The sequence below is a fragment of the Lycorma delicatula genome, chromosome 9 (assembly GCF_047948215.1).
Source record: "Lycorma delicatula isolate Av1 chromosome 9, ASM4794821v1, whole genome shotgun sequence".
Taxonomy (NCBI): Eukaryota; Metazoa; Arthropoda; class Insecta; order Hemiptera; family Fulgoridae; genus Lycorma; species Lycorma delicatula.
Window position 1 is genome coordinate 95,400,154 of NC_134463.1, and position 27,579 is coordinate 95,427,732.

The 27,579-nt window shown below is 33.9% G+C and overlaps 1 protein-coding gene across 1 annotated transcript in view; it reads right to left on the reverse strand.

Annotated features, from left to right (window-relative positions):
* The window catches only part of LOC142330716 (V-type proton ATPase 116 kDa subunit a 4-like), a 65,378-nt gene that overhangs the window by 10,151 nt on the left and 27,648 nt on the right, over nt 1-27,579 (reverse strand). Inside the window, exons 4-8 of the mRNA XM_075376161.1 lie at nt 21,238-21,414; nt 17,329-17,550; nt 16,527-16,671; nt 14,721-14,860; nt 11,025-11,273 (exon numbers count right to left, since the gene is read on the reverse strand). Coding sequence (XP_075232276.1) covers nt 11,025-11,273; nt 14,721-14,860; nt 16,527-16,671; nt 17,329-17,550; nt 21,238-21,414 — 933 coding nt within the window. The remainder of the gene's footprint in view (nt 1-11,024; nt 11,274-14,720; nt 14,861-16,526; nt 16,672-17,328; nt 17,551-21,237; nt 21,415-27,579) is intronic.

Below are 27,579 nucleotides of genomic sequence, written 5' to 3' on the forward strand. Positions count from 1 at the left end.
ATAGTTTATGCATACACAAATTTTTGTGCTACAGGTATATAGAATATATTTTGGGGGGAGGGAAGCAAGGCCCCATTAACCAAATATCTTGCACTTTTAAATTTCCACATGGAAATATTGTCTTATAATATTTTACCATATAATAAATACCTTTATAAGTATCATAATATTTCTTCTAACAGATGGATAATATTTGATCTGCAATTAAATGATTGTACACAGTCTTACTCGAGAGGGAATTAACATGTTTGTGTTAACATCACAAACATCCTTTACTATGTGATCTTAACTAAGAAACAAGCAGTCTCTGTTTATAGAGAGTTGAATTTAGAGTTACTGAGCAAAACGAAAAGTTGTCTTCAAATGACACCTTCGTACAGAGCGTTTCATAATGTTTACTCATAAGAATAACAAATATTGTACGAAAGAGTACTTCAAATAGTTTTTTCAACATATACTAGGCAGTTAGTAAACCATTTGATCGCTAGCCGTCCACAGTAGAGAAAATGGCTGCCACGGGAACGACAAGACGTTTTGTGTGTTAGAATTTCACTTGTCAAAGTCAGTAATTTCTGTGCAACGTGCATTTCGTAAAGAGCCACCACCAAGTGAAAATTCAATTCGTGCATGGTATAAACAATTCAGTGAAACTGGTTGCTTGTGAAGCGAAACTCAACTGGTCGTCCATCAACCTCATTAGTCAATGAGGTTGACTAATTCACTCATTCGCAGCCCGTCAAAATAGACTGCGGCTGCAGGCAGAGAATTAGGAATTCCGAAAACAACAGTGTGGAGAGTTCTCCGTAAACGTTTATTATGCAAACCGTACTATCTTCAATTAATCCAGCGTCTTTCTGATGGGAGATAAAGCACGTAGACTCGATTTTTGTTTAAAGTTTTGTAAAAAAGGTAATTTTCAGCGATGAAGCTACACTTTCCATATTAGCGACAAAGTAAACAGTCGTATAACGTGCGAGTTTGGGAAACTGAAAACCCACACGCCTATGTGGAACACATTCGGGATTCTCAGAAAGTAAACGTTTTTTGTGCGACCTCTCGTGAGGCAGTGTATGGGCCATCCTTTTTTATGTAAACAACAGTAACCGGCATGATATACCTGGATATGTTACAATTATGGCTTAGGCCTCAGTTACTCATCAACTTCATTTTCCAGCAAGATGGTTGTCCTGTCCATCTTCATGACGAAGTTCGACAGTACCTTAACACATTACCTCGGCGCTCGATAGGACGTGCGTCTGAAGAAGACAAACACATTATGCTGTGGCCACCAAGATCACCAGACTTCATGCCATGTGATTTCTTTCTCTGGGGTTACATGAAAGATAAGGTATTTATCCCACCGATGCCGCACGATATCGCTGAGCTAAAGGATCGCATAATCAATAATGACATGTTAGAACGAGTTTGGCAAGAGCTAGACTTTCGTGTTGATGTGTGCCGTATCACCAGAGGAGCACATATTGAACATTTATAGATTTTAACAAAAACTGTGAGTCCCTGCATCACCTCGTACAACTTTCATTTAGGTAAGTGAAATACTTTTTTGTAACTCCTAAGAACATTATGAAATGCCCTGTATTATTCACCATAAAGAGTAACTATATAGTGATTATATTGCACCTCAAGTTCACAGGCAAAAGAAAGACTGACATGTAAATAATCAAATGTACTATATTACTGTATTAAAGTGAACTAAGTTGTATTGCAAACATAATTTGTTATCAGTTTAATCTCAACTAAAAATATTCAGATATATTTTTAATACATACTTGATAAGGATACATGTTTCGTTTACAGCCTGGCAGAACTTCACTTTTTGTAAAAAGAACCATTGCTATGAATTCATTTAAAATTGATGGTGCACAGCTAGCACTGTGATACGGACCTGATTGTGAAAACGAGTATCTTAGTAACTTGTAACATTCAGAGTAACTTTTATGTAACATTCATTAAAAGATATAATTTAATATATTTAAATGCAAATTTATTGAAAATGTGCTGAACATAATGGAGGAGTGGCTAGTATATATTGAAAAACCATCATCATGAATAAAGATTGTTTCATCTACACAAGCTATCTCAATCAAGTTGTTGAGAACTGAAATTATGTGCTTTTTCAGCAAAGCATACACCATCTAAGTTACCACTGATGACAAATGGTCCAAGAAGTGTGTCACCTATTATTCCAGTCCATATATTGCTCTGGATGCTGGGTATGACTTTCACGATACCATCTTTAATCAGTGATCATGTTGAAGCAAGAAATAGTTCTTGTTATTCTGTGTCAAATGAATTAATCATCCTGTCAAAATCATCTTTAATAAGTTCTTTTATTAAATGAATTTTGTATGGATGGTATTTTATGTTTCTAATGTTTTTGCACTGACCACCTAAATAAATTATTTTATGTAATTACTCTTGCTGTTGTTTATTAACATTGATTTCTGCTAATATTCCTTCAATAACTTCATCTGTATTGGGTCGGCCAGGCATTTTATTATCTAAAATATTACCAGTGCATTGAAATTTTTGCATTAAATTTTTGACTCCAATCCTGTAAATTTTATGATTAGGATGCCGCCTATTAAATGCATCATTAGCTGTTCCTTGTATACATACATAAATGCTCCTTGTGTACATCTCCAAATAAAAATACTATCTCTACTCTTTCTTGAACTGAAAAAAAATGTAGTTTTTTTGTAGATTATGGCTTTTTAACTACATTAAAAACAAAACCAGGTTTCTAAGTAAATTTAAATCTAGTCAGATTAATCAATTTAAAAAAAGTTTAATATACTTATTCTTTTCTTTTTTTTGCCATTTGTTATTTAAAATTTTAAAGGCTGAATCTGAAACCAACACACATTGTTGGCTGTAGTTTTAGATTTAGTTATAAATGTGTCATTTTTCTTGTCTATTGAAGTCAAATATCCATTGATCCCACACCCCTGTGACCAAAATAATCAGAAAGTGTGTAGTATACAAAATTATAAGTTAATTTTTAGCCACTCTGTACATATATTATATGTACATAAATCTCTCTCTCACTTTCTTTCTATATGTAGAAAGTGTCCTGACTGACTGACAATGCACAGATCAAACCACTTAGCTAGGTAAAGTTTGGAAGGTACATTTGAGTTTATAACATACATTTAATGTTGTAATCAGAGACACTCACTAAGGAAGGATTTTGGAACAATCTTGTCTATGAAGTGGTAAAACTGGGTGGGGAAAATTCTGTAACAAGACCGGTATAGTGGGCCTGAATAACAAATTCCTAAAAATTTTATTCAAGTATAACAATTGCAGGAATCCAGAAAGGGACAAAAAGGAGAACCTTTTCGTAAAGTGTAGGTCCGCTAACACACAATGAACATCTGTCGTACTATGAGAAGTTTGGAATTCATGGGAATATACACCTCTGTCAACTGTTGTCACGCTTCGACTTTGGTCTGGTCTGGTCCGGTCCGGTAGATAGAGGCTAACAGTATAATTAGCCCAGTAAGACCAGCTAAATAGAGTTTAGTTAGCAGTTTGAGAGGCGTTACGGCGTCGGTCCAGAAAGGGCAGTTTTGTGAGAGGGGCTGCGAGTTGTGCGGGTTCGTATGTCCCGCTGGACTGGTTTGCAGTCCAGCGAGACGTACGACGGTCCAGCGAGGAGAGTCCTGAATTCAGATCGATTCGAGTAAGGTGACGCCACGAGTAATTCCAGTAAACCAGAAATACTATCTGTGAGATACAGTAAAACTGTAAATGTACAAGTGAAAGGAATATTCTTAATGCAATAGATTACGTTCATAAACTGTTAGGGTAGATAGCAAAGGTATTTGCAAATGAACGCTATACGATTGTTTAATACAACACTAGTGGTTAAAAGGGGTTAAGACTAGCTTTTCTTTTGTTAATGGGTACAGTTTTATCTCCCTATTTATCTCCCTGGAATAAATTCCGAACGATTATTTTGAATTATCTTGTGTGTAATCTGTATTTATTATTTACTAATGGCATTTATCACTATTTGATAAATAGTGATAAATGCCATTATCACTATTGATAATGGCATCATTATCAATAGTGATGATGCTGTAGTGATAATGATAGTGATGTAGTGATAATGCCATTATCACTATTGATAATGGCATCATTATCAATAGTGATAATGATTACCATATGATTGCCATAATCACTATTTTGTTTGTTATCTTTGTTGATTACGCCCTGTTTTTTATGTCATACTGTTTGATTTATGTATTATATGTCATGTAGTTCGTTATGCATTTTTATGTTTTGTGTGTTATTGACATGTTAATCGTTTACTACTATTGTTAGTACTATTATCCTGATTATTACTGTGGCGACAATTCTATATCTTAATGATTGTAGGTGTTGTGAAATCTTTTCTTTGAAAATAAGTATTTATTTCACCATTTTTCAAAAATTCAGTTTGGGAGTTTTCGTTATAAATTATATATAGTCATAACGATATTTAATTTATTAAATATTCATATTTGATTTCATAATAAAAGTAATTAATATCTAATGTAAGTAGCCGCTGCGTCCATTGAGTTTTTGAAACTCGCCCAAGTTAAATACAAACGTGTGTTCCAACAGACACACGTGTTTACACTTTGTTTCTCAGTTGTTTTTGTTTACTCTGGACTGTATAACATACAGTTATACTTAGTACTGATCCTGGTTTCTATGTTTATTTTGTTATAACTATACATAACTATACTATACTTATTACATAACTATAACCAGTTATAGTTGAGTGAGCTTGACAATTCCTGGTGCTATCATACAGACTGCAGAAAATGTAAATATTATTAAACACTCAAATTTCTTTACCGTTATGTTAATAATATGATAAAAATGTTTTTCTGGAAAACGTTTTGTTCATATATTAGGTAGAAAAAGGATAAATACACACACTTACCTTTATGAGGCCCGAATATAATCCATTTCATCGCTATTAAAACTGCTAAGTATACAAATAAACACGATAAAAAAATTAATTGTGGAATAAATACAGAAAATATATCGCTATAACGTTTGAAAAACCTGCAGAAAAATAAACATTAGGATTAAATTTCTGTTTACCACAAAAATAATAGTCTTATTGGTGAGAATTGGTTATTAATATCTACTTGGTATTAATATCACATGTGTAAAATGTATAATCAATTTTAATCTGTTTTTTACAAGTGATTCTTCAAAATACCAGTGCAACTTTATTTGATTGGAACCTGTTATGTATAAATTATAGCACATATTATTTAATTGTTATCTTTTAGTTATATCAGACAGGATGTATTTATTAAAACCTAAAAAGCAACTGTTGTTGGCAGACGGAAAAAAGATATTTTAGAACTTCCAATGTAAATAAAATGCGCTAACCATTATCTCTGGATTACTCAGATATCGGTAGAGTTGTTCTATGCGTACTGGTAGATGTTCTATGCATTTTCTATTCCAATCATGGGAATTTTGAATCGAGATATCACTTAATTTATTATTCTATCAAGTAAGCTGTGAAAGCTTGCTTGGAAAATAAGATTACGAGGGGGTACCCGAAACTACCCGTGGCGTTGCATTTTGCGTTGTTTTTGTAATACGCGGTTTTCTCGCTAGGAGAGCGACAAGCGAGTTTTCCGTGTCAAGCGGCGTCATCTGGGAAGGTTATGTTTGACCTCTGATTTTTTTGTGAAAGCTGTTTCGCCTGTTTCTCTTTTTTTTTGTCAGGGAGTATTTTATTGAATAAGGCGCGTCTGTGAGGTTTTGCTTCCTATTCAGTAAACACAAGGATTTACTCACAAGGATACTGCTATGGGAAAAGAGTACGGATGGTTTTTTAATTTTTGATCGTTGACTGACTTTATTCTGGACGTCCTTCAAACTTGGTTGAGATTGTCGAAAAAATTTGCCAATTGTGCTAGAAAACAGACGACGTACCATTTAAGAAATCGAGAAGTTGTTAGGAGTAATTTGGACATTTGCTGATGAGAGGGGTTGCTTCAAAGTTGTGTCGCTTGCAAGCATGCCGTGCTTTGAAAGAACAGTTCACGAATCGTTTAGAACTAGTGTTTAATCATGGTTACGACTCCGAAGCAAAACAAAGTCTAGTCAATGGAAGACTGGAACGTCGCCCCGTCATGAAAAACCTCGTTAAGTGAAGTCAAAGATCAAGAACAATGTTCTTTTGTCTTTTCTATGCGAGGGGTGTGAATTCGGAGTTTGTTAATGAAATAATCTCAGACCATCAATCAATTTATCAACAAGAGTTGATAAATTAAGAGTACAAAGATTAAATCATTTAAGTGCTGGCATCAGATCTGTTATATATATATTAATATTTAACGGGTTAATTTCTTACTTAGAAGCCAGTGGCAGTGTACACATTTTATTCCTACAGTACATTATTCAGAAATTAAGGCATTTTTTATTTAATCTCATTTAGTCTTTTTTATATTTCATAATTTTACTATCTTCCTGTATAAAATCAAATCATCTACATTCACATGTATTCATGTAGAACAAACAGATTAAGTAGGAAGCTGAAAATTTAAAGCACTTTTTTTTTAATATTCAAGCTTGAAAAAATTTCTCAGATTCTTTCAAAAATAAAAATTTATACAAATGATTAGTGTACATATATCTGTATTAGGCAGACAAACTTATGTTCATGACTTCAGACTTCGATGAATTTTGAAGTCTAACAATTTCAATGAATTGAAATTGTTCAATTCAATATGTTTCATTCAATTGTAACATTCAATATGTTCTAATGCAATTGTAGAATTCAATACAAACTGAAGGTGTGGGATCTTGTGAAAATCGATTATTGGTAGTAAATCAGTTTACTTATCTAATTGCTGTGTTTTGTTGGTTTATCTCTCTTCCTTGCTTTATTAATATACATAATGACTAATATTACATATATAATTCCTGTTGTGAGACAAAAGTCTCCAGGGTAAGCAGTAAAACAGTAAAAAATTTCAATTCAGTTTGGTCTCATTGAACGGAGTGTCATTCTGGAGTTCATTCTATCGTCCTGAATTTTGTAATTAATTTTATCAACATGTTAAAGAGCAGTGGGCTCAGCACGCTGCCTTGGTGTACACCCATATTCTCATGAAAAGCCGTTGATGTTCCTGCCATGCATCTCACCCTTGTGGTCGCATCCTTACATATACATATGCACCCTTGATTGTCGAAAATGAGATTGTCCGAATTGTAATTGAATGTTTTGTAGCTTTTGACAGAGTATGATGCCGACTCCATGTCGATGATTCTCGAGCCCGTGATAGTGTAGTTTAAATTTGTGTTCGTATCCAAAAAACGGGTCTCGTTTGCTTGGTTACGCCACTTTGTTTCTTGGACACACAGAACATCCAATCTCCGTCTCACCTTCACATCCTTCAGTTGGTAGCTCTTTCCGTTCATGCTACCCACGTTCCATGAGCCAATGCGCAAAATCCTGGGTCCAATTGGATGCTTCATTTTGCTCGACCCCGAAACGTCCCGAGCTCTGATCAGTCCACGAGTGGACGTCCCGGGATCACGAACCCGAAGGCTAGTGCCCGGCGGGGTAGTGTTATTTATTTCAAACATTATTTCCATAAAGCATGAATCCATTGTTTGTACCTGTCTGGATTTTAGAAGGTTTTGTTTGTTTGACGTCTTCATGTTGCCTATAATCAAAATTCGACCTTTCATTTCTTTCCACCGGTGGTCTCCAGTCGTGGTAACCCAAGGCTTCATGACACTGTTGGGATCAGTGCTTAAGGTGTTAATGACGTCGCAAAAATACGCATAAAAGTAGTTATTAACAAAATATAAACCAACAAAACAGGGTCGCGAAATGAGCCGGTTGAAACGGAGCGCAGGGCTAAGTACCCAACACCGTTTATTAGGAAAACGACATAGCTCCAGACCGGTCAACTACCCGATTCTCTGCCTCCCTACCTCCCTATGGTGTGACCCGGGCAACGCAAGACCTACCATGTGGCGCGGCAGACAGAATGGTGGGGGTCATGTCTAATGATCTTTTTGATTCAAATGCAGCTACAAAGTGAACATCGTAAGACGTCATGAAGCCTTGGATTACCACGACTGAAGACCACCGGTGGAAAGAAAAGAAAGGTCGAATTTTGATTATAGGTTACATGATTTAGGTTTCTAAGTAAATTTCTTTTGAAAAGATTTCTGAAAAACGTAAATTTTTGTCAAAAAAAAATTAGTCTAGTCTCTTTTAACTATTAACTATTTTATTTAAATTAACTATTTTTTTTTAATCATAGTTTTATCAAAATTAATCCTGAAATAAAGGGTGCTTAAATGGTTTTCAGCATAAAATTACAATGAAAATACCCAAGAAAACTGTTTACAAAAAGTAAAAAATCTGCAACTTAATGTAAATTTCAGTATTTAATGACAGCTATTACTTTACTACCATTAGACTGCACATTGTATACGTATTTAACATATATTTGTGTATTGTGTTTCACAAACTACCGTATGTGAAGTTTTAGGAAATGATTTGGAAGGGTTGATTCTGATGTGTTATTTTTGGAAACCCCCCACAAAGCCCAACACCAACAAGCAGCCAATAATAAGGAGGCCTTCTCCTTCATAAACATACTAGAATCTGAAGGTTGATTTCTCATTTGAGAAAATGTACATACATGAAGTGTTAATTTATTTCTTACTGCATGTACTGCGATTAACTGTTGCAATATCTGCGATAGGCTTTGCACAAAATATGGACCTACAGTTTTATAGAACTACTTAATGTTTTAGCAGAACTTTGTATAATCAAAATGATTTACAAAAATTGTACATTAATATTAAAATGATTATGGGAAACACTATATGTTTACTCAATCTGGAAAATAATTATATAAAACTTTTTATCAATATCAGTAGAATAAATGAGAAAAAATATACGTACAATATATTATTTAAATTAAGGACCAGTCCAAAGGTCATATGAATAACACCTATAATAATAGACATTTTCATTTTTAGGGAATTTTTTATTATAATAGCATTTTTTGCACCCTGTAAAATAAAATATTTAGATTAACTTGTATCATTCTTATTTATGGATTCTTAATTTTTAATAATAAGGTTCTTTTTAAAACAAAACTTATAAAATTATAAACTTTATACAAATGCAGCAATGTTATTACAAAATTATTCTAGATGCTGTATTTTGAGCAATAATTATGTGTCATCTGCTTTTAATGAAAAAGTATACGAGGTGCTACCCAAATGAATTTCGCGCGCGAACCATTGCTGGTAAGACCTGCTGCCGATAGATGTGGCTAACAGTACTCTGTGAATCAGTGTTCCAACAGCTGTGACGGTGAGAAGTGCGTTGTAGATTTTCGTGCGGTTGTGTTTTACTGCTTCGGCGAAGTTCTAAATGGCAGATTTTAAACAGCAAAGAACCTGCATCAAATTTTGCTTCATGCTTAAAAAAACTGGAGAAACCCATCCCATGCTTGTGGAAGCATTTGGTGACAATGCTAGAGTAAAAGTAAAACTTTTTTGTGGTACAAACTATTCAAAGATGGGCGAACGACAGTCGATGACGATGAGCGTTCAGGAAGACCAACAAGCGCAACACCGGAAAACATCGCGAAAGTGCGAGAGGCTATTGTTGCAGATCGTTGACAACTGTCAATGGGATGTTCTATTGTGAAGTTTTGAAGCGATTACGTGCAGCATTAGGCGCAAACGTTCAGATCTGTGGTGCAGAACAGCTGGGTTCTGCACCATGACAACGCGGCCGCGCACACATCGCTAGCCGTTCGTAATTTCTTGACTTCCAAAAAGACGGATAGTGACCCACCCTATTCGCCTCACCTTGCCCCGTGCGACTTTTTTCTCTTTCCGAAAATAAAATTTCAATTGAAAGACTCCTCAACACAATTGAGGAGATTCAGGAAGAAACGCAGAATGTGCTTCAAACACTTACACCTGCAGACTTCCAGGGATGCATTAAATCATGGGAAAAACGCTGGGATCACTATCATGCCCAAGGGGATTACTTTGAAGGAGACAGTGGAAATTATAAGTTATGGTAAGCCATTTTACTTTTGGGTAGCACCTCGTATACCATGAGCCCTCCCAACTCAGCTCATTGTCTTTTTAAAGCAGTTTTTTAAAAGTTTTAACAGAGTGGTTTTCAGTGATATCACTGTTTCTGGGCCATTCACAGACAATACCACAGAAAATCTATGCCAATTCATTAACATGGATTCCCTGAAGACAGCAAATGTTATGTTCTTTGACAAGTCCAAATTATTAGATACTCTTTCTAATTATGCTAAACTTTGTATGCTTCAATTTCGTACATTTATTACTGTCATAAATCTTTCTCTCTACAAATAGGGCATCATTATCTTTCAACTAGATAGCACTCCATTTTATGCAAACTAAGTGTGTTTCCTCAACAAGAATTCTACAGATGGATTAAAGGAAGCAAATCAGGTGGTTGGTCCCTGATCTTACTTCTAGGACTTTATGAAACAAATTGTATGCATTGTGTAATCAGTGATTTATCATATCTTGACAATTATGATTGTTCATGATCGTTATCAGTTAAATAGATCATAAAGATAACTCAGTTTTACTCCTGATGTTTTGGAGTATTAATCAATTGGATTACATTGATATGTAAAGGGCAACTCACAAAATTTTATGCTACACAGTATATGCCATTTTCTTATAAGATAAAAAAAAAATTTTTGTTTTACCATCATTTCTTCTTTCAAAGTTACAGTAATTTGAAATTGACTATGTAGACAATTGACTATGTTGCTTGTCTGATTTAGTCAATACTGTTTTGATTACACAACTGACTACATGATTACTATAATGCTTATTATTTTTGATTCCGATTGTTAAACTACTCTAGCTAGGATAAAAAGGTTACGCTCTTGTATTATTTAATTTAAGATTACAATATTTTAGGTTTTTTACAATTATTTACTTACTGCCCAAATGGGGTCTAAACCAATCGGGTATGGAGGTGACTCATAATTAACTTCTGGATCAAGTCTTAAAAAAGACTTATTAACATATGCTAATGATTTATAAAGTTTATCATTGGCCTTGACTTCCCAAGAAGAATGAAATATATTGCTAGATAAAGAAAATATGTCATTATATAGAATGCCAGACTGAATGGAAAACAGGCCCATTAGAAGTATCATATACCGTCCACTATAGAGAATGTTCATAATCTATAAAAAAAATAAAAATACCAGTAAATAATTATTAATCTATTGATTGTAATTTGTAAAATAACATGTCAATAAAATAATTTGGAACCAAAATAAAAGTGCTGAATCTTAAAAACAAAATCAATTTTCTTCATCACCCTCAGATGTTTGGTTATGAAAAAATTTTTAGTTAAACAAAAATAAACAATAAAATTCCTACCTTTATTTTGCAAACATTTACGTTATCTTAATTTCTTATTTTTTTGTGTTCAGTGGGGTCAGGGCCTAAGAGGTCATTTATAAGCTGATCATAGTTTTTATCTTTATTGCTTCCAAGAAAACCAATAACAATATCTTTGAATGACTTCCATGCTGCTAGTTCTTTAGGATTCAGTTTGCTGTCATATTTTCACAAATTAATTTTCTTATTTGCAGCTTGATGAATATTCCCTCTTCTAATTTAGCTTCACTTAATAGTGAAAAAACTCTGGTAAATATTTAACCGTCAAATATTTTCTTGGATGAACAAACTATACAGCAGTAGTTGCATGAACTGTGTGCGTTTTTACACAAGGGTGGAAAAGTTTAAAAGTTGCCACAAAAGTGGCATCAATGAGCACCGCTCCGGGCTCTGGTAATAAGTGTCGACCTCAGCGTAAGATTCAACAATGATAAGACCAATGACAGAGTTGAACAAAGAGCTGAAAAATGTCTAAGTGTTGGCACAACTCAATCCACTATTTAAAACAAACTGTGAACTACCATAAGACTTGGGCAAGGTGGGTTCCCAGAGAGCTTACCGTTCATCACAAAGGTGAGAGATTTTGCATTTGCACTGAACTCAAAAATAATTTCAATAAGGTAATGCATTTTTGGACGGGATTTTAACCTGTGATGAAATTTGGATGCATCATTTTGAGCCAGAGTTCAAGCATCAAATAGCCTGTCTGTAAGAAATTCGAAAGGTAACCATCCGTCACCTGGTTAAGGTCATATTAATATTTTTTTAGAGTGCCCATGGTCCATTTTTCTGTGATCTGGATGAGCAATGCACTATCAACAGCCTATACTACTCAGTCATGATTGAGAACAAAGCCAAGTCTGCGTTGAAGAGGGTGACTTGACTTCATACCGCACAACAGATGCTGTAAACTACTGGCAAAATGGGTTGGGAGCTCCTACCTCATCATTCTTACAGCCCTGACCTTCCCCCCTTCGGATTTGTATTTATCTGTTTGGTCCGATGAAAGAAGCTTTGTGTGGCATCAAGTTCAACAACAAATAAATGCCATCGTGAATAACATATTCAATGTCCAGTTCAGACAGCCTCCCTAACATCAAAGCAGGAACAAATTAAACAATCTCTTCTAAAGTATTTCAGTTAATTTTCATTTTGATTTCTATATACTGAAATTTTAGAATCCTAGTTTAATAAATTCCATTCTTTAAAACATGTTTTGACAAATACAAGTTGCAAATTAGGTCACTCAGATTCTGTTTATGTGATGAGGTGAGGTTGGTATTTCATTCTTCTGGAATGTAATGATTACCTATTGAAGTTGGAGAGAATTGATCGATTGAGCCTTCTGGGGTCAGAAATTTCTTTCCAAGAAATTGGAATTGGAAACGAATATTTGGATATGCAATACTGCTTTTATTGTTTGAATTGAAACCAGTAAAATTTGTTAAGCAAAAATAGCAGTAATCATTGTTATGCCAAATGGCAAATGCTCTCTTTTCCTTTTAATCACTGTTAGTTTGACATAGCACTTTATGCATGCTACATGTGGAGCCCAGGATTTATCTTGGTTTCCCAAGGGGCAGTCAAAGTAATGTTTGTAAGCAGTTTTCAGCAGATTTGATACTGGTTTTCATTGACTTCTTCCTCGTGGTTAATTCTCCACAAATTTAACAAAAAATATTTATAAATAATTACTTAAAATACTTCATAAAATGCAATAAAACAGTGTGACACACACACACACACACACACACACAGAGTGAGTGAGTGTGTGTGTATGTATGTGTGTGTGTGTGTGTGTGTGTGTGTGTGAGTGTGTGTGTGTGTGTGTGTGTGAGTGTGTGTGTGTGTGAGTGTGTGTGTGTGTGTGTGTGTGTGTATGAGACCTTAAAAATCTAGATCTACAGCATGCATCACAATATAAATCAGATGTGAATAAGTAAACAGACATACTAACTTATTTGTATTGTCTGTTCCACAAATGATGGAACAAATAAATTTAAGGGGTTGTAACTTAAAATTGTTACTTGATGGGTTGTTTCAGAACACATTCTACATAGATTCAAAATATTACCTTTCCAGTTCCAAATTAATTATAACTCATTCAAGTATAAAGCGAGTTGCAATTAGAAATAAATATTGAAATCACAAAGCAAAGTTGTATATAATCATACAAGATAAGCTGTATTTTTGCCTTGGAATCACTATTAATTTAATATTCTTTAATTAATTGAGAAGAATTGGGTGTCTGGTTAAGATCTCAATATGGTAACAATTAAGGGACTCTATACAGAACCAACAGATGTTACATTAGAAGATCATGTAAGATTCTGAAATGGGAATTTTGAATTCCCATTAAACCTGGTGTTAACACCAGGTTTAGCATGGCAGCAGAATATTGTAGAAAATAATTACATACTCTTTCTTTCTAAATTATATAGCATTTCATTAAATACCAGTCTGAAAAAATGAAACGGCCTGTGCTAGGCACTGAATTAATTGTAACACCACAAACTTTTTAGTGATGAAGCTGGTATGCATTTGAGAAAAATAAAATACAAAATAAAATTAGTTCAATAAAATATTAAGATGAAAATTTTATACAAAATGGAAATATTGATAATTATGAAAAGTTAAGATTATGCTGACATAATTATTATACTAGCATTACTGTTTCCAAGAACACTTCTTTAAGAAAAAGCATAAAAAGTTTATCAAATATCTGCTTAAAATTTAAGCGATAAGAATGCTGAGAAAAGCACATGCTGTATTAGGGGTACAGTCTAAGAGACAAACATGGCTTCAAAATGTAGAAAATATACAAAAAAGAAATATGTAGCAGATGGAGAGATTTTCTGGAAATGTTTGAAGTCAGGAGTGTGAGAAGTCAACAATAATACCTTCACCACACCTTTCATGTATGCCTTATCTCATAAACACAGTATAACTGCTGTTTTGAAGAGGAAAATTTTATAAAATTTTCAAACTGAAATAGAATCTCACTTTGGTCAATCTGTTATTCTAGCAGCTGAGATCAGTTTTTTATCAGTTATCTTTTTTTTTTGAGTTTTTAGTAATTTACCAATTTTGTAATAATGTGAACCTTATACTTTTTATGTAGATATGTTTTTATTATGTTTATCAATAAAACTTAATTTTAACCTTATTTTTGGATATGTATATCTTATTTTTATGATCATTTGCCATATTATATATATATTACTTACCTCACCATTAATTTTCTTTTTCAAGTACTTTTCTTCAGTCATTATTAAGAAAATTGCAAATATTGTCATAATAGCACCATGTCCAGCATCTCCAAACATAATAGAAAATAAAAATGGAAATGTAACTATATAATACGGTGCTGAAAAAATAAATGAAAAGTAAAAATGAGAGAAAATTTGTTTACTGGTGATTTATTCAAACATTCATAAAAAATCACTGCAACATATAGCACAACAATCCGTTACATAACTTTTGTTTAATGTAGATTGATCAATTTAAAAAGAAAAAGTAATTGTTAATAGTGATGTCACTGTTTGTTATGGCATATATATATACACACACCATGTAAAATGAGATGGAAATTTAGCAATAATGGTAAACCAGCGTTTCTCAACCTTTTTTCCTCTACTCCAACAGGTCGGTCTGGACTGATGGGTGTAATAACTCCACCTGGAGGAGTGTGATTACTCCAACAAGCCTTCCCACCTACCTGCTGTGTATCCAGCATGGTAGGTCGGTCAGCTCTTTTGAGGAGTCTTATTGTGCCCTTTCTTGACACTGTGTCTGGACGTATCTGCCCAAATCACAGGTCTTTTCTCTTTTACTGTGCCTACAGAGGATCCTCTGTCCCCAGAGGATCATTGGCTTCTGGGGCTGTCCTCCCATCCCTATACTAGTAGCCCTAGCACCATTCCTCTTGCTCTTTACTCCTGATTACCACCTCCATGGCAAGTGTGTTGAATCTCCTCCAATGTTCCTCACTTTGTAACATAGTTCACAAGGGTATCTGGTGTGCACTGTGTATTACCCGCCCTATTATGTTGTATGTCCCACTTTTGGCATTTGAAGACTATGTTCAACGAATCCTCGTCTTCACAAAACATACATTCATAAACATCAAACGGAAAGACAGAAGTTACTTATTGGTTTCTATTAACTACAAATAACTTCCATGGAATCCATTAGAAGTCTACGGGTTTGAAGTGTACCTGCTTTTGGCAATTTGCGTGCCCAGATTGTTGATTTTTGGAACGTGGTCGTCTTCAGACGCCCATGTTGAAGTCTTTAGACTTCTCTATCAGTTGAAGTCTTTAGACTTCAACTGATAGACACCCACGTTCCACGTGGGTGTCTTAGACTTAAAAAAGTCTTTAGACTTAAAAAAAACTTCTGTGAAAGTTTTCTCCAGTTTCATGCATAATTTTACCGCTGTATCGTTGCTCCTGAAAATCTCATCACAAAAATCGCTACTAACGCTCACAAAATAACACAAAAACTAACCGAGATATCAACAATTCAAGAACATGTGGTTACAGAGGTTATGTGGAACAATGCTGCCAACCTCATGTCACTAAATATCAAAAATGCTCGGTTATTTTCTGAATAGACATCGTTCACATCCTTAGCTAATCATAGTAGAGGCTCTATAAATTTGAGTTAACTAAGTTTGTTGCCGATTTAAAACTAATTTTTTTTATGTTTGGTGCACAAAACATTTTGTCCAAATTTATAAGCTATCTTAATTATGTTTTTTGTTTCAGTGATATTCTTGTTAGATCTTTGCTATTTTGTTGTAATTTGTTTTTGTTGATGTTCAGCAGTTAAATTTGAAATATTTTAAGCCAATGAATGACTCATGACAGGAATTATATAGCATAACAGAAAAATTCTACCTATGGAAAAATTCTCCTAAATGTGTAAGCTCATCACTCCACAAGATCCTTAAAAATTACTAATCCTTAAGATTTAAACTAATCCTTATCATAATTATAAGCAAATGTTTAATTATTGTTAAAATAACATACCTGGATTATGCTCTTGGTATGTATTTGCTCCATATGCATCTAAAAGATCTTGAAAAATTTGTGTAAATTTATTTAAATCATGATAAGTTGGTGGAATTTCATCAGTATCAATTTTTACTAGGATTGGTTTCATTAACATATCTCTCTGTACATAACATATTTAGTGCTAAGTTATTTTACAATCAACCATACTTATAATTATTAATTATTGCAATATAATTAGAACTCAAAATACTTTAGTAATAATAAACTCAGAAAAAAATTAATTGTGGGTGAAGTGTAAAACAGTCCGAATTATCTTTTTAAATTTTTTTAATAAAATAAATTAAAAAAATTACTTTAAGAGTATAAGAAAGTAAAATTCTCAGAACAACTTTTCATAAATGTTATGCAGTTCCAACAGTGGTATTGAAGATATCTAAGAATGACCTGAGACTTCAGGCCATCCTTAGATCATTGTAGGGCGCAAGATTATATTATTATATTTTAAGTAATATGACGTTATTATATGAATAAATATTTCAAAATCAGTTATAGTTTAGGAGATAGTTGATCTAGCAGTAGAATGTAATTATTGTAAAATTAATTTTTAATGCTTACTATTTTAACTTTTGTTTCTTCATTTTTTTTTTTTATATAAATAAATAATGCTTTTCAAAATAAAACATTAATATAATTGTATTTTTTTGTCCATGATAAGAAAATTAGAAAAAAAAAACATTTTCTTAAATTAAAAATTTTTAATTCGATTAAAAATAATTGAAAATATAAAATATTATTTATGTACCTTGGTACATAATACCTGATATACCTGATTCTTACTAAGAACTTGTTGAAGATCATTCATTCTACATGCAGGAATCCAAAACTGAGCAATAAAGACCTTATGAGATATATCTGGTTGAAATTTATTCATTGTAAAAAATGTTGCTTTGGCTTTTCTAATCATCTTTTCCCAACGTAAAACATTTTTGGCTGCTAACTCTAAACAGCTTCTTCTTTGTCTACTTGCTTCAGCAACGATCTGTAATATTTTTACATTATATTTTTTTCATAATAAAAAAACTAAGAATGAAATTTATCGTTATTCTCCATAGGAAACAAAAATAAAGCATATTTCACAGAATTATGGGCAGTTTTGATAATAAAGTTAAATAATAGCTCAACTATTTAAATACCAGCACAAATATTTCAAAACAAAGATAGATTAAACATACAAACACACCTGAGTACAAATGAGTGAAACAATTGTTTTATAGTGGCAAGAGTCAGCACTTTATAAACCATATAAAACAAAAATATTATCAAAGATTAAAAAGGTGTAAAAATAATAATTTTATGTATATTCCTTGTCAACAGTCATGGACAATATAAAATAATTTAACGTCTTACAATTCAGTGATTTGAAACTGGACAACATTTTTTTTAAAATGCTGGCGTAAGATATTTTACTTTTTATTTTTCTTGTAAACAATTGGAAGGTTGTTATGAATTCAATTCATTAATAAAAAACAAATACTAACTGCAGTTATTTTACTATTAAGTAATTTTGTTTAGCGGTGAAAAAGAGATCACATGCATAAAAAAATAATTTATGCAAGCAGTGGCACAAAAGGAAAAACAAAGAACATTAGAGGGGCTGTAAAGGGCCCCACTATTTGGAATAAAGTGGGGAAAAACACTACTAATAAGGATGAAATTAATCAAAAATAAATAAATTAAAGAAAGTAGTCACAAAAAATTGTTAGAGTAAACATTTAAAAGAAATAAGCATTACTGAACACAATTGTAGTTGATATACAAATAGAAAAATTACAGTTTAAATTTTAAACTTATTTGAAATTCATCAATAATATAATTCATCTCAAAATAATAACAGTATAATAATAAACAGTATGTACAAAAAAAAGTTTTATGTTGAAAGTTATTCCTGTAACCAAAAAATACATGTGATTGTTAATCTAAATTCTTGTTTATTCAACATGACATGAATGTGATAAAAATGTATAAAATCTGATAAAAAATGTGATAATGTTAAGTTGACTGTGATCTGTACTGCTGAAGTTTGGCAGAGTGCGAATGGGTAGTGCTCATCCCTCTTCTCGACTGTGTGACTGGGCGAGGGTGGGGGCTGCTATAAGCTTGCTCTGCCGAAGTCTAGTGCCGCCCAGTGTGAGTCAAGTCACTTCGGCCCTTGGCAGGGATTGTCCTACGGTTAAGGATGTCTGAGTCCTTACTGCTACACGAGCCCTAGGATGTCTGTATTGTGGGTCAGTCAGTACCTGACTTTCCAGCCTGGGCTAAATTTGTGGGAGGCGACTGATTCTGCGAACAAGGATCAATGATCAGGGGTGTATGCCCAACCATCTCACCACCAGTACCTTGAAACATATTGACTGGCGAAATATTATCTATGGAAACTTCAACAACTTCTGTGGCAGAGGGTCCACACGTAAAAACCCTTGTCTTGGAGAACCTCTTTCCTCAGCTGCGAAGAGGAGGTGTTTGAGTGATAAAGAGGGAGTTTATAGTTTTAGAAAAGAGTTTTATTTTAAAGTTTCGACCTAAGATTGGAGGATCTATTCCTAAATAACTAGTAATGAAGAAAAAGGATGGTGATTTTTCTAAGATTAGCCCTTTCGTAATAGCTTGAGGCATCATTCTGCAGGAGGACCTGTTAAAGAAACCAGGAAGACTGCTATGGGACTAGTCATCACAGCTTTTGAAAGCCAAGAAGATTGAATTATTTGATTAAGTTATTCAACGTGATATCTTTGGGCGTAAAAAGTGCAGGGACTTTATAAACTACTCCGAAGAAGTAATCATTGAGGAGCTTTATGCACAAGGAGTTGTATGTTGACAATTGTACTCCCGACACAATGGAGAAGTTTTACCATCCGCATGGCATATTCTGACGTTGAATAGACTGAAGGTGGATAGGTTGGATAGACGTTTCATAGGTTGGATGTTTGTCCTTTTATCCCTACTCCACTGCAGTGTTCTGGATGTCAGAGTTTTGGACATACAGCGTGGCGATGCACGAGTAAATAAGTCTGTGTGGAGACACGTTGCATCGATGACTCGTGTAGGGATCCACCAGTTTGTGTGAACTGATACAGATTCAGTGAGATCAAGGAATTGTCCAAAATAAAAGGAAGAACTAGCAGTATAGGAGTCAAAGACTATTCAAAAGGTCATCAATTACTTCGAGGCAAGGAAAATCATCCTCAGCAAATCGCCAAAGGTCACACCCTATGCACAGGTTGCTGCCATCCCTGTTGCCACCTTTAAACCAAAGGACACCAGTCTTAGTGGAACAAATTATTAACCAGTTAATCAAGATCAACCAAATAGAGAAAGCAACCTGTGCTTTAAGTCGTCAAAGACGAAAACAGACTCTATTGAACGAAAGAGTTCTCATCAAGGAATGAGCCTTGGTTCCAAGGCGAAGGAGAGAACGAATAATGGACAAGAAACCTGTAGCTAAGGTAGAAATTGTGAAAATCCCTGTACAGAAAACAGAAATAAAATAAAATTATTAGAAAAAGAAGTCATAGATAAAACAAAAATAGGCCTTTAAGTGCAAGGGCGCAGAGCCCGACAAGTTCTAGCGGTGAGTGCTTCCAATCTCGACTAAGATGTACTTCTCACTGCACCACTGGAGCCGTTGTCTGATGCTGGCACCAGAATCTGATTCCATCTCCGATGTGTCAGACACCTTGGAATTTGACATCTAGGCCTTTAGTAAGATTGAGAAGATAATAAAACAAGGATGGCCTAAGGGAAAGTCTAGGGGATAGCATAAAGAAAGATTAAAGACAGAATTTGAAGATTTAACTTTTATTGGATATGGTTTTAAGTGTTTCTGAAGAGTTTTAATGTGAAAGTTTTTAGTGATTTTAAGTGGCAAGACCATATTCTATTTTCTTTTGAGGTTTTGTAATATACATGTCTATTTCTGGATGATTTATTATGACAAGACTAGTCTACTGACTACTACTCACTCTTACTCTTAACCATAAAAGGAAAACAAATTTGTCTTTTTTCTTTTTGATGACTAATGACCATAGCAGTCTATAAGATATGTCTTATCTCAATATTCTGTATTAGCTAGTTTATTAATAAAATTTAAAATACATCTGTGTATGTATATGCATATATATTGAAAGTTTATGGTGAAATCAGTCAGTGGGGTCCAAAGTCAAAATACAGGTCAACACATACATATGCACATTCATCTGACCAGAATAAATATTTTGGGGACTTGGTAGCATTGACAAATTTTTTTTGGAGACTTTTAATTAATTTTTTTTGTTAATCATTAAAAAAGAAATGACCAATTATTTTTTGGCCGATCTAATATTTTCTCTTAATATGCTGCCAACAGCAACTAGAGCAAAAGCTATACTACTATAGATGGGAAAGTAAAAACTGATTAAAAGTAACATACCACAGTTCAGAGAAGAATGTAATGGATTATTATCAATTTAAAAAGTTGGCCAATTTGTCACATTCAAAAACTGCAAATTCTGTTTGCTAGAATCTCATTGTGTACACACTGTAGGAGAATGTATGAGTAGTATATGTTTTTAAAGAGAATGTGTAAGATTTTAAAACTAAATTTATAAAAGATACAAGGAATGATCATTTATACAAGAAATATTTCCTAAGACTTAAATATAGATATTATGACATTCTGAAAAGAAAGGACCTTTTTTAAGTCTGCAAGAGCAAGGGCAATTTCTTTCTTAATAGCAATTCTCTCATTTTGTGATTCAGGACAATTGTAAACAGTTGCTTTGAATCCTTCACATAATTTCAGCAATTTATACTCAAGATTGTTTCCTTGATAAACAGCATAAAATACTGCTTTAAGTACTTCATTACCCTATTAAAATAAAAAAAAACAAAAATTATAAACTTATAAAATTATAAACAAAATTAGATTACACGCTGAGTAATATTAGGAGAAAATGGACAAGAGGCATGCATATGAGGTCCGTTCAGAAAATAACAGAATATTTTTAATTACCTGCCAACAGAGATATCTAGTGACTTACTGTTGGCAGCATTGTGTTCCGTATGACTAACCAACTCTTAAAACAAGGTTACAGAGATGCTTTGGGTCGTACGGAATGCTACAAATGGTTTTTCACGATTTAAGTGGTCGTCAGTCGATTAAAGATGACAGTCATAGATCAGGAAGTCTTTCGACTAATACTGATAGGCACCCACGTTAAAAAAAATCAACGATCTGGCACGCAAATCGCCCAAAGACTGTCAGACACGTTGCCAAAGAGGTTAGCAAATTGAACATGCATCGAGTTACAAAAAAAGCTTGTTTCTCGTTTGATGACCGAACAACAGAAAGAAAAACGAGTGTACGTTTGGCGGCAACTTATTTCGCGATGACGATGAAACATTCATGCAAAGGATTATAACGGGAGACGAAAGCTGGGTTTACGGCTATGACATCGAGACAAAAAGTTCAATCATCATAATTGGTCAACAAAGGATTTCCACGCCCCCAAAAAGGCACGTCAGTCTCGATCCTATGTCAAAGTGATGCTCTCCATTATATTAATATAATGGAATAGTGCATTTTGAATTTTTGCTTCAAAATGAAGACTGAACCTGTGCGTACTTACAGTGGTAATCGTGAAAAAATCCTCAAAAAGATAACAGAGTTGTGACATGACAACTTATGGTTCCTTCACCACGACTATGCGCCCGCCCACTCAGTTTTGTGCCAAAAATCAGAGACCTCTCTCAGCTTCCCTACTCGTCAGACTGGCGATTTTTTCTTATTTAAGAAATTAAAATCAATGATGAAAGGACGCCGTTTTAAACTATTGATTGATGACATTAAAGCAAATCGTCACTGACCTTTTCAAATGAAACTATACAGGCGGACTGCTTCGTGAAGTGGAAAATGCCGCTGGGAAAAGTGTGTGAATAAAGGAGAGGAGTACCAAGGGGAAAAGGACCAGGTAAATCTGTAAAATTAATAATAAATATTAAAAAAATAAAGTTGGTTACTTTCTGAACAACCTCATGTTGCTATAAGCCAGTTTTCATTCACAAAATTTGAATAATATTTTGTTTGTTTTTGGTTTTAAAACAATTTAGGCTAAAATTTCTCAAAAATCATTCAACTGGGCAGACATTTCAGTTATGTGAAATTTCATGTATTTCAATTATTTTTATGTATCGGGATTTTATAAATTTCTGAACATATGCTGAAGTTCTTTTGAAGTACAATTATTATCATTGTGTTATCCATTGTTATCCTTTTTACACATTGTTTTAAATTCTTGTCTTCCAAAACAGAATGCATTCACTTGTCAATATTGTCCACAACAACATTAACCTGTATCAATGTTTATCTCATTGGTATCCAATGTTCTATATAATCAGAGAATCAACAATGACCTTGCAAACAGCTACATTCTCCACTACATTCAGATTAGAGATTAAACCCAGCCATTTATAATTTCAAAAGAAATATTTTCTGTAACAGTTCTGGCTTATACCAGTTACCTTTAAAACTGGTAAAACAATGTTTTGATAAAACAATAAAACAGATGATATTACAGAGCTTTTGGAAAAAAAATAAAATTTTCTTGCAAAAATTACTAAAATATTTGCCATTTCACGACTAAAATTAGTTGTGGAAGAATTAATTTTGGAACTCTTCCAAAATTCAGTTTTGGAAGAGTCTAAAGATCACTTATTTAAAGAGTTGACAGTTTCTTTCCAGAAAGATTTTAAAAGAAATTTAGGCATTCATAACTGTATCAAAGATGAGGAAATCTATAGAATATAACATGATGGAATGTAAGCCAGTTTATCTAGGGACTAAAGTTTGACACTGGTGTCCAGCATGTTAGAAAAATGGTGTAAATTGCTAACTATATTTTTAGTCCATTGAAGAAGCCTTCTCCCCAAAGCATAAGCAAGGTAGTTGTAGATTTAGGATTAAATGAAATTTAATTTCTGATTCACTGTGGGCTCAAGTACTTTCATAAGGGGTTGCTAGTAAAAATAGGCAAATATGGAATAAGATCCACAGTTTAAATTCCATAGTTTATTTGAGCTTGACATAGTATAAGTTAAGTATAAGTATAAGACATAGTATAAGTATAAGTTAACAAAGCTTAATACACGTTTACATACATGTGTACGGAGCCGCTGTCGCTAGTCGACTGACACAATGAGAGGGAGAGTCTCCCCACCACTTAATACATGTTAGTCATAACTAACCTAATGTATACATTTTATTATATTACATTACATTCAAAACATTAACATGCCGCCCCCGTTGAAGGCGCAGGCTTCAAGGTACATCAGGAAGTTGGCAAAGTTTAACTAGGGGTTTACCAATAAGGAAATGAGGAGGTGTTAATGAACTTAGATCATTAGGATCGCTGGTAAGAGGAATAAGAGGTCTAGAGTCAACACATAGTTCTACCTTAGCTAATAAAGTTTTTTGTAATTCATCGTACAGCAAAATATGGCTTCCCAGCACTCGTTTAAGATGTCCCTTGACTGATTTTACTCCTGCCTCTCACAGCCCTCCAAAATGTGGTGCACAGGGTGGAATGAAATGCCAGTTGATGCACTAAACGAATTCAATTTGTGTAAGTGAGTATTTGATGCGAATAGTTGCAATTCTTTTAGTTCATTGATTGTTATTTGAATTGGTTGAGACCAGCCATTTGACGTTTTTGACAACCACTGAGGTCCATTCCACCGGAGATTATAGTTTAGAAGCAATTCAGGTGACAGAACGAGAAATGAGATCAGCTGGATTATCCTGTATTTTACGTGTTTCCATGTACAGGTGTACATGGAAACACATGTGTACATGGTAACAGTGTCTAAAATTCAATTTTTGAATTTTAGACACTGTTACAAACATATGTTTGCCAAGTTTTAGGAGGAGAATTTAACCAGTGAAGTACTATGGTAGAATCAGTCCACAGAATGATCTAAGGCTAAGTGTTTTTTGAAGTAGTTAGCCAATAGTAGCGCTCCAGAGCATATCAACATTACGTTTACTTTACCATTTTCTGCTACAGTTCTCATATACAGGCAGGTTCCGTAAGCCTTTTCTGACGCATCAGAAAATCCATGTATTTCGAATGCTTGATCAGAGTTTCCAATCGATATTCGTCTATTGACGCTCAGTTGATTTAGGATCCGCAGTGATTCCCTGTATTCATTCCATTTTAGCTGTAAAGCACCAGGAACTTGTTGATCCCATCCTAAGTCCTTTATGAGCCACATTTCTTGCATTAGAAGCTTAGCAGTAATTATTGTCGGTGATATTATGCCAAGTGGATCAAATAGTCTAGATATATCTAACAAAAGAACACGCTTAGCGACGACATTTGGAGGATCCCGTAGGTTTACTTTAAATCGAAACGTATCTGTTGATGGTTGCCAATATATTCCCAGTCTTAATTGCTTTGCTTTCTGCGTCTTTATGACGAATCCTCATTCCAGATGTTCTTTTGGGATATTTTTCAAAATAGATGGGTGATTTGAACACCATTTGGGAAGTTGAAAACCTCCACTGTTTAGCAGATAAATTAATTCGGATTGTATTTCAATTAATTCGTTAACAGAATCTCCTCCCGTTAAGACATCATCGACATAAAAGTCTCGTCTGATAGATTTAGATGCTTTGGGATATAAGTTCTTCCCTTCTTCTGCTAATTGAAACAAACAACGATTCGCTAAAAATGGAGCTGAAGCAGTGCCATAGGTAACTGTTTTCAATCTGTAAGTGTCAATCTTGTCAGTTACATCATTACGCCATACAATTCGTTGAAAATCTCGTTGACTTTCATAAATTAATATTTTACGGTACATTTGTTTAATATCTGCAGTAAATACATAGGAGTGAGTACGAAAAGATAACAGTATAGCTTGTAAGTCCAGCTGTATAGTTGGACCTGTCATTAAGACATCGTTTAAAGAATTATTGTTAGAGGTCTTAGCTGATGCGTCTAAAACAACGCGTAATCGGGAGTTGGAGTTGGATTCCTTGATGGAATCCAGCTCCAACAATGAAAGGGTTTTACATTGTTTGAGACCTAAAGCTGAAACTAATGATTGACTAATAAAATTTGATTGACTACCGCAGTCTAAAAGTGCGCGACAAGGGTAAGCAACGCTCTGAGAGTCCTTAATAAGGATAATGGCGGTAGCTAGAATAACTTCATCACTACTATTGGAAAAGGCGGATACAGACTGTTGCGGTGTATAAGACTCTTTAAAAAATCAGTCTTAGGTAACTGATTTGTTGAAGCTTGAGAAGTGTTTTCAATGTGAAGAATACTGTGATGACGCCTATTGCAAAGTTTGCAACAATGAGGACTCTTACATTGCAGAGTCTTGTGTCCTGACCTTAGACAATTTATACATAGCTTGAGTTCGCGAACCTTTAGTATATTTGTGACGAGTTAAGATTAGTGAGCTGTTTACAGGTAAAAGTTGTATGATTGTCATTACAGATTGCACATTTAGATTTGGAAATGATATTGCTAACATGAAATGATGATGCGGTTTAGACTGGAAATTTTTATAGGACGGGCCTTTGGTGTTTATTGTTCGATTTTCTTCCCGGACTTCTTGGATAATTGTTTGTATAAGAATTGCATTAAATTTTCAAAAGAATGCGGTTTGGATTCGCAGTCATAAGACTTATTCGTCATCATTATAGCTTAGTGTATTCTTAGCATGATACGCCTCCCAGCGATCTCTAGTTCCGGGGTCTAATTTATTTGTAATTATAAGTACTAAAAGCGTACTCCATTGATCGGTTGGTTCACCTAAGTTTTTTAAGGCAGTCAAATGACTATTAATAACCATTACTTTTTTTAGCGCGGTAGACTGAGGTTTGTCAAGTCGTTTGAAAGTTAATATCCCTTGTATATGAGCTTTTATTATTAATCTAGTATTTTTAAATCGCTGCTTAAGAAGTGTCCACGCTGATTCATAATTACTGGCAGAAACCTTTATATAAGTGTTTAAAGCTTCGGCTTTTAAGCAAGAGCGTAGATAATAAAATTTTTGAATATCTGTTGTTTGAATTGGAGGAATTATGAATCATAGACTCGAAAACGTGAAAGTCAATCCAGTCTTCATATTTTCCAGAAAATGAAGGCAAGGAAATTTCAGGGAATTTAATGTTAGCCATGTTCGATTGTTCAGTAGTAGGAGATGGTTGAGGAGGAGAGGATGAGGATTGATTTGCAAGGATGTTGTTGATTTTAGATTCGATCTCATAGTAATTATCTTCGAAAGATGCCAACTCGTTTTCTTTAATTTCGTATTCAGCGTCCGTGCAGATCGAATTTCTGATTGAACGCAGTCAAATTCGGACCAATATTCTTCAAGTCGCTTGAACCTTGTCTTTAAATCTGAATTAACGTTGCTATCGAATGAATCCACGAAGTTTTTAATACAAGTAAGTCGACCCTTTATATAACCCCTTTTACGTTTTAATTCACAAAGTTTATCACCAAGAGGGGGCGGCTTTACAGAAATATCGTCTAAACCCATATTTAATCAACGGCTTAAACGAGTGCACGGAATTATAACAATGTAACAAGAAAATTACTAAAATGATATAGTAGAATATATGAAAATACAAAAATGATAATTACAAACGTGCGTAAGTACGTAGATCAATGGATAAAATAAACAGTGGAAATAAAAATAAGTATTTTTATCAGTAGCATGATTGAACAATAATTCCAAGTATAACCATGAAAGAATTCAAGAATACTAAACAAAAATGAATGTGAACAAGTGAAATGCTTAATTCAAATTCTTGGAATTAATGTCTGTATAACATAAAACAAAGATTACTAATGACTAATAAATGCTGAAGGTTTTTGTAATCTTAAAAATATAGCAATTAGGACATTATAGTTAGACAAAACAAACATAAGATCATTAAGAAACTGATAAGCGCAAGTGCGCAAGAGTGAGTTGATAATAAACGTAAATTAGAATATGCGTAGGTTAAACACTAAATAAC